The sequence below is a fragment of the Meleagris gallopavo genome, chromosome Z (genome assembly GCF_000146605.3).
Source record: "Meleagris gallopavo isolate NT-WF06-2002-E0010 breed Aviagen turkey brand Nicholas breeding stock chromosome Z, Turkey_5.1, whole genome shotgun sequence".
In the NCBI taxonomy this organism is placed as follows: domain Eukaryota; kingdom Metazoa; phylum Chordata; class Aves; order Galliformes; family Phasianidae; genus Meleagris; species Meleagris gallopavo.
The window spans coordinates 1,142,047-1,150,411 of record NC_015041.2 but is presented as its reverse complement, the minus strand read 5'-3'; the positions used below and the strand labels follow the sequence as shown (position 1 = coordinate 1,150,411).

The window sequence follows — 8,365 nt, the reverse complement described above, 5'->3', positions numbered from 1 at the left end:
CTGTTTTGTTTTCATTCCCTGCCATTCAGCTTGCGAAGAAAACAGGTTGAATATCTCTGAAAACTGGATTTGATGGATTGAGACTAAACACAGATTCCTTCCCCTGCCACCGAGAACCTGTGTGCTCATTGCACTGCAGCCAAGCACCAGCACTGAGCTTTGTGCTGGGAGCCAGTTGGCTTCCCAGTGTGGGTCTGGAGCTCCTGTGGCTGCCTTAGAGCTCGGAGGAGGGACAGCTCGGCTGACAGCTGGCTCTGGGGCTGACTTAGCCACTGGTAGAGTTGTGATTGGCCCCTTCCTGCTCACTCAGAGCTCTACTATGGAAATTAAATGACCCAAAGCTTTGCCCTTTGGGTAACAGAAGGCCTTTGCTCTTCCTCCACTGTTCTGCTCACGTGTGTGTGTGTTGCAAGCCATGATAATGTTGTCTTGACAGCCCATGTAGAAATGTGTGATGTCCAAGCTCAATGGGAGGGTGCAAGATGCTCTAGCCACATCTGCTGGCAGGAATTTCTGCTCACTCCGGCTTTCTGGAGGAGGAACAAGAGGAAAGTTCCCTCTTTCTAGGCCCTCTTTCTGCAGCAGTGGCTGCAACTGAGAGCCCTAATCAAGCTGGGCAGATCACTGGAGATGATTGGATGCAGAAGCCAAAGTTAGAATGCAAAAGCAAAGGGGCTGCCAAAGTGTTTCTTCCATTAGGCTATTGGGTTTTATGGGAAGTTGCAGTCTTGGCAACAACAAGCTTGTTGGGCCCTTGTCTGTCTAGCAAATCACTGGAGAACTCCTGACGTTGCGTCCCTATGTGATGTCCCACTGCTGGGCTGGGGCTGGCGAACTCTTCCATGGCAGAGTGTGGAAGCAAGAAGTATCTCACACAGGGACATAGGAGAGATATTTCTAGAAACCAAAACCATGTTACCATCCTAGAACCACAAAATGGTTAGGTGGAAGGGACCTTGAAGAATCACAGAACCAAAAGAGCATTGAGTGGTTGGATCGGAAGGGATTTCAGTGATGACAGATCTAAAAAACCATGGAATGGTTGGGTTGGGGAGGGACCTTAAAGATCATGGAACCATAAAATGATTGAGTTGGAAGGGAATCTAGTAATCATAGAACCAATCAACTATGGAATATTTGGGTTGCAAGGGACCTTAAAGCCCCCCTCCTGCAGTGGTGTGGGTGCCCCCCAACCAGCTTAGGCTGCCCAGGGCTCTGTCCATGGCCGTGGACACCTCCGGGGATGGAGACATTGCATGAATTAAGCCATTTTATGGATAAATATGGTTTCTGGTACCCTGCTCAGAAAAGATGCCCCTCATTCTTGTTGCTTTTCTACCAGTCCACACAGAAAGAATGTACTCATGTCTTCCTTTGACTTTTCAGGCGACAGCAGAGACTTCCTGGTGGGAACAAGTCCCAGCAGCACGCAGACCATCAGCAAGGTGGTACCAAACACAACAGAGATCACCAGAAGCTCTACCAAGGAGGCCAGGCCCCTCACTCCTCTGGTAGACCAGGCCACCATGGCTACAGCCAGAACCGGCGATGGCACCACAACCAGAAGCACTCACCCAATGACAAAGAAACGCACAGGAACACCAAAGAGACTGAGAATCTGAAAATCGAGGACACCTCCGCTGGCACAGGGCACAGTCCTGCGGAGACGCAGCGCAGTCCGGAGGCGGTGGAGAAGCAGTCCCAGCCATACAGCCCAGAGGTGGAGACCAAGAGGAAGGACAGCATTCACGAGCGCGTTGGGGAAAGGCCCAAGATCAACTTGCTTCAGTCTTCCAAAGACAGGCTGCGGAGGAGGCTAAAAGAAAAGGTATTATTTCTTAGGGGAACTTTGGCTTTCCCCTTCTCCAGGAGCCTGGTGGTTGGCCGTGCTCCATGCAGAGGTGGGCTGGGCTCAGGAGACCTTTCCATGAGTGCACGCAACTTCTCTTGATCTCCTGGTGTCACTGCTTGTCTTGAAGTGTCTTTGTGCTTCTTTGGGAGGCCCTTTATTGACACAGCATTAAGGCTCATTCAGTGAGGTTGCTCCTAAGGGGAGTTTTCCAAGATCAGGAACTCTTCCATCACTTGCAAGGATGGGGCACTTCAAGCTACCACGTGGGCTCTCCCTCCTCAGCAGTGATCTCAGCAGACTGCCTCCAGTCTGCAGGGCTCATCTGCTCCCAAAGAGGCCTAAAAAAGGCAATTTGTATCTGCAATTAAAGAACTAGAGCTTAATACTGTGCTTTGAGTGCTGAATGTTTGGAGTCAGCTACTCTCAAGTTGATATGCATTTATCTCAGTAATGAATTGAAACTCCCTTATCTTTCCCCCTTCCTTCCAAGAACCCAACAATAACAAAACCATTGCTTGCAAGTGACGGAGGAGAAATCCTTTCTGGAAACAATATTCAGACTCAGATTTCTGAGGAATTTGGAGATGATATCTCCGTTTGCCCCCTGTGCAGCTCAGATTCCTTCTCTTGAGATTCTCTTTTCAGACTGGAAAATGCATTCGTGGGGGTATCTCCAATGAGATTTTCAAAAAGTGGAGCAAAAATAACCTGAACATATACAGTTCCATGGGAGTGCATGTTGGGAATGTACACCTTTGAGTGTATGTGCATTTACTATTTATGTATGTGGCACGAGGGGGAGGAAGAGATTTTGTTCATTATTTTTATGTTATTTAAAGCAACGGGAGTAGAGCAGAGACTTTCAGAGTATTCACTTCAGTGCCTGTCTTGTGGATTTAGAATCTTGTAAGAAAGACTTCCCATAGGCACTCACTTTTGGGTGTGTGTAGTCAACACAGCTGCTTTGTCAGTTGGTTGCTGGGGTTGTCCAAAAAATTGCTCCAGATTTGCTCTGGTGCTCTGGTGCAATATCTGTTAAGACTGAACTACGGGAGGAGAAGGGAGCAGACCAGAGCAGGCTGGATGCGTGGGGAGAGATGGACAAATGTTTGATTGAATGTTCAGAAGAAGGCAGAATGCCAGTCTGAGCTGGGCATTCCAGCTTGGAGCCTTGAGCACATCTCCTTGAGCTGATGAGGAAGAATCTGGGATTGAGTACTGGGCGAAATGAGGAAACCTAACATTTATGGGTTGGGGTTCATACACTGCTTGCTTTCAGTGCTGAGATGGGGATGCTCTGATTTTGTTGGGTCTGTCTGTATGTCTTCCCAACCCTTTCCCCCTTTGCACTTTGTGGAAGGACAAGGGCTGACCTATCTGTTTTCTCCTTGTGTAACAGACGCCTTGTCTTTCCCTTTTCACGGACCAGGACGAAGTCACAGTGGAAACCACCCATCCTGAAAAGAACAAAATGGACAAATTAATTGAAATCCTTAACAGCATGCGTAACAACAGCAGTGACGTTGACTCCAAGCTGACCACCTTCATGGAGGAGGCTCAGAACTCCACCAACTCTGAGGAAATGCTCGGGGAGATAGTTAAAACCATCTACCAGAAAGCAGTGACAGACCGCAGCTTTGCTTCCACAGCTGCCAAGCTCTGTGACAAAATGGCTCTCTTCATGGTGGAAGGCACCAAGTTCCGGAGTCTGCTCCTCAACATGCTGCAGGTAAAGAGCTGGAGTGTTTAGTTAGGTGCTTGCAGCTTCACCCCACCTGGTCCTACCGTGCTTTTGGGCAGGAGCTGAACTTTCACCAAATTCCTTTCAAGCCCACGTGATGAGAAGTGTTTCTCCAATTTTACTGGTGCCAATCCGTAACGGCTAGCTGTCATCTTCTGCCATCTCCACTGCCTTCAAGGTCTGTGGGCAGCAGCACCCACGTCAGCAGTGCTCAGTGGGGATGTTTGGTTGTGCTTGGGTGGTTTTTTTCTTTTTTTGGGTTGTTTTTTTTTTTCGGAGATTAAAACTTGGTCTAGAAACACATATATTTTTGGCAACAGATTTCCATGTGGAAATGAGAGGAAAGCTGATAAGACAATACTCTGTTGTCTATCAGATTCAGAGCTCTGCTGCGCTAGCAATCAGTCCTTTACCATGGGCAGGTCTTCCATCTCCATCTGCCATTGTTTCCTTCTTGTTTGTAGTAGTTCTGGATCCTCCAGCCAGGGTGCTCTGCTGCTTTCTTCAAGTACCTATGACACATGCATCGCAAAAGCCAACTTGTATTTCTTCTTGTATCTCTCAATATTCTTCTCTGAGCCCCTGTTCTTTTGAGACTTTGGCTGCTGGAAGGGCTGAGAATGAGGAGGGTGGGGGTGAAGATGAGGGGATCCAGGTGAGGGTGGACATGGGTACCAGAGCACACCAAGGAGGGCAGGATGGCTCCTTCCCCACCCAACAGCCACAGTGTCATTGGAAAGGGATCTCCATGGCCAACATGATTTGTATTTCCAAAGAGTGCAATGAAGGAGGACTTCTTAAGTTCAGTTTTATGGCTGAGACCAAGTAACCAATATATTTGTCATTTTTAAAACATTAAGGGGTTTTAATGTTTGGTTATTAGGTCTTTTAGGCTAGGTCACTATCTGGTCTTGTGTCGTGGTGATGCTTATCAACAAGGGAAGCAGACAGAGAAGGAACAATAATGGAAACCCCTTCCAGCAGACCCAGCAAGCTGATGTGTGCAGCAGCATTGTGTGCAGTAATGAATGGATTCACATCCAGCTCATTGTGGCACAAGAGCAGGATAAATAATAGATCTCATTTCTCCAGAGAGTCCCTGAGTGCTTCCCAGGAGCACAGAACTCAGCTCACCGTGCTCAGGGTGCAGGGAGGGAGCACAGTGCCTGCTTTGGAAAGCTGCAGAGAAACAGAAATGAGGAAGCACTTCGTTTTGATAGTAAAGCATCCTGACATTCTGCAAACAGTTGGCTCTTTTTCCAAACAGAAGAATCAGTGCATCCACACAGATTTGTGGCATCCTCTGGTCAGCCCCAAATCAGTCTTTTTGAAGCACATTCAGGTTTAGAGATGGAACCATGTCCGGGGAACAGAAGCTGTGAAATTGAGGAGTTGGCAGTGCTTAGAAAAACCCGCTGTTGCCAAGCTCCAGCCGTGACCTCTCCACCATCAGACAGATGTTTTCCAACAGCTATTTCTAGATCATTTCCCATTAATTAAAAACCTCTAATAAAACATTTGCTCCAGGGCTGGATTTTTGTCTCTCCGGCACCTTTCAGACTAATCCAATCCCTGGACCTAAGTAGCTCACTGCAGCAGGGTGTGATAAAGATTGCAGTGCCCTTCTGCGCCACGCTCCCCCATATGGTGCTGGCAGATGCCTCTGTTTTGAAGGGCTGGGCAGGATGGACTTGTTTGTCCTTTTTTGTTAGGAGCAAAATGGCTGTGAATCTCCTCCCTGCCAGCAGCTCTTCTGAAGAGCCCCTCCTGGCTGAGACAGGGCCAATGAATCTAGGTTGCCAGAGTGTCTGCCTTGGTGTGAAACAAGCTGGATGTTGGGAATACCGGGGATTACATTTTGTCCTCTCTGTGTGTTTTGGTACCAAATTAAGCTCTGCTGTTGAGTTTGGATGCTGGGAACACATTGGGATGCTGTGGGGTGGATGGCTGGGCAGCTTTGGGGAAATGCTGCTGACTCTAAGCTGGGTGCTGGGCCTGGTTTGATTTGGAGTTTACCCTCATTGGGTTTGCTTTGGATTTCTCCTCACTGGATTTGGTTTGGAATTTCTCTTCTTTGGGTTCAGTTTGGAGTTTCTCCTTGTTGTATTTGGTTTGGGATTTCTCCTTGCTGGGTTCACTTGGGGATTTCTCTTTGTTGAGTTCCATTTGGGATTTCTCCTCGTTGGGTTTGTTTTGTTACCAGGAGTGATCTTGGGCTATGTGAGCCCTTGTGATGGACACAGCTGAACTGGGGACCTTGGGGGACAATGGCATGGAAAATGTCTTGGTGGATAGATACGTGGTTTCTCTGCCCCTCTGTAGGTCCCTTTGTAATTAGTAAATCGAAGGCTCCTGCAGGAGATTTTTGCTTGTCGTAGCATCAGCCACTGGCTTCTGCTGGCCGTTGTGCTTTTCTCTTTGGTGGGGAGGTGTTGAGCAGTTTCCACAAACCCTCCACATGTAACATTAGTTGGAGTATTCCTCTGGTGAAATCTCCGTGCTCTTTATAGCTGAGATGTGTCTGCATCCGAGCTATGCAGAGCGGAGTATATTATTAGAGAGGACATCACTGGGGCTGTAATTTTACACTGCTCCCCTTAGCAACCCAGCCAACAACACATCAAACAGAAGGCTGATACTTTCCTTAGGAAAAAAAAAGAAAAAGAAAAAGAAATGAACGGTGCATCCCTGCACAGTGCCCAGCACAACCCATCGCAGGGCTCACACGTGCACTCAGCCTGAGATGAAGCCTCTGTGTTTAGAGATACCTCAGAGCCAAGGGCCAGAAGAGCTATTGCTGTTTCACACCTTCCTGCATGCCCGGTTGCATTCCCCATTGCATACCCTACTGTATACCAAACTATATGCCCTTCTGCATACAATTTTGCGTGCCCTTCTGCATACCCAGTTGCGTGCTCTACTGCATACATGTTTACATACCCTTACATACCAGTTACATACCCTAGTGCATACCCAATTATAAACCCTGCTGCATATCCTTGCAGGGATTCTTCTGGTGCTCTTCAGCCTTGTGCTTGCTCAAACACAGAACTTGTCCTGAGAGGTTCTGGTTGCTTAACCTCCTGACACCCCAGTGAGAGCTGCTCCATGGTTCGGTTCTGTGCTTCTCTCTAGTTTCAAAACCTGAACTCAAATCCTGAGACTTCTGGCGTGACTCACACTGGTGTTTGTGTGAACTGTGCTGGACTGGGGATGTTCAAAGGGAGCACTTCTGGAGAGAGACATCCAGGAAATTGGTAAAGCCCGGTCTTGTCTTCTGTAAGACAAAAGACTTTATAGAAGAGTAAAATTGAGCTGGAATCCCTTTTGTGTGAGAATGTTGTGGCATTAATACTGGAGAATCAACCGCCAGCTGATGGTTGGATTTATGATCTTGAAGGTCTTTTCTGACCTGAGTTGTTCTTTGATTCTTATTGATTCCCTTTGATAAATCAGAATGCAAAGGGCAGTGTTTGCCGTGCTGAGCACAAGGATGTGGGAGGAGTGAGCTGGGCCATGGCAGGGCTCAGCCCCCCTGTAAGCTCAGGATGTGGTTTGGGGTCCCACCATCTCCGAGGAGAGCATCCCCCCCAGGCTGGGCATGGAGCTTCCCCCAGCTCCTGGTGCGTCAGGCATGGACGGATCCTGCAGCACTGAGCAGAGGCTCTGTTGGGCTCTAGGTGGAGACTGTGGACTGTGCAGCCTGCCCACAGCCTGCCTGCAAAAACCCAGCCAGATCCAGGCAACTGCTGCCCGCTGGGGAGCCCCGAGCTGCTCCCACCACTGCTGGGGTGAGGATACTCAGGGCTGAGTGAGGTATCCCAGCCCTGGGGAAAAAAAAAATGCAGAAAAAAGCCTGAAAATCCATCCAAATGCAAAGAAATTCAGGAATTCTCCCAACATTAAGAACTCCTTGCACCAGGTGGATGGAGTCTTAAAAGCTGCTCTCATCTCACTGGTTTTGTTGGGGAGAGGACTCATTTTCTCTTAAAAGGCTCAAATCCATCCTCAGGACATGGGATGAGGTTTGCCAGCCCGGGGACTCAGCCGAGTTAATGCAGCAGCCTGCCAGGCCATCTGCTCCCACTGCCCTGCATCAATCCAGGTCAGACTGCTGCAGGATTGGGAAATCCCTGCTCCCATGTTGGCCCCCCCCATCAATAACGTGGGGGCACAGAGAATGTGGTTGAGTGTAAGAGGTGAATCCAAGCTGCTGGCAATGTCTCTGTGCCCCCAGGATGGAGGTGTTTGGGGTGAGCTCCTGAAAAAGCATCACCTGACCCGGGGACCACCCTGCAGCACCCCAAAGTGGGGTAAAGTGAGGGATTTCCCAGGGCTGGTTCCTGACCCCATCAGCAGGAACCTCAGGGAGCAGACATGCAGTGCGCTCAGGTGAGGAGCAAGATGCACTGCATTATTTTTTTAATAAAGCAGGGTGGAAGGAGCATATGGAAAAATGCTGTCTGGCACTGCTGGAAACCCAGCACCGATATCACCTCTGGGCCAGGAGAATCAGTAAGTGAAACTGGAGACAGAGAGCTTGCAGTGTGTGTAGGGTGTGGACGTGTTCACCTGTATCACCTGAGTCCCACTGGAGGAGGTCACGTTGGCCAGCATCACCTGTCTCACACTGGAGGAAGATGTGTTGGCCAACATCATCTGGGTACCAATGGAGAACATATCAGCTAATGTCCCACTGGAAGAGGATGTGTTGGCCAGCATCATCTACTGGAGCAATTGGGAACAGATTAATTGATATTTTTCATCCTTGA

General features: G+C 48.8%; 1 protein-coding gene across 5 annotated transcripts in view; it reads left to right on the top strand.

Moving 5' to 3' along the window:
- The window catches only part of CTIF (cap binding complex dependent translation initiation factor), a 92,305-nt gene that overhangs the window by 65,945 nt on the left and 17,995 nt on the right, over positions 1-8,365 (top strand). For 4 of the 5 annotated variants that reach the window (XM_010725149.3, XM_019610272.2, XM_010725146.3 and 1 more), the window contains 2 exons: positions 1,387-1,828; positions 3,252-3,581. In XM_010725149.3, coding sequence (XP_010723451.1) covers positions 1,387-1,828; positions 3,252-3,581 — 772 coding nt within the window. The remainder of the gene's footprint in view (positions 1-1,386; positions 1,829-3,251; positions 3,582-8,365) is intronic. The other variant, XM_010725145.2, reaches the window with a different exon arrangement.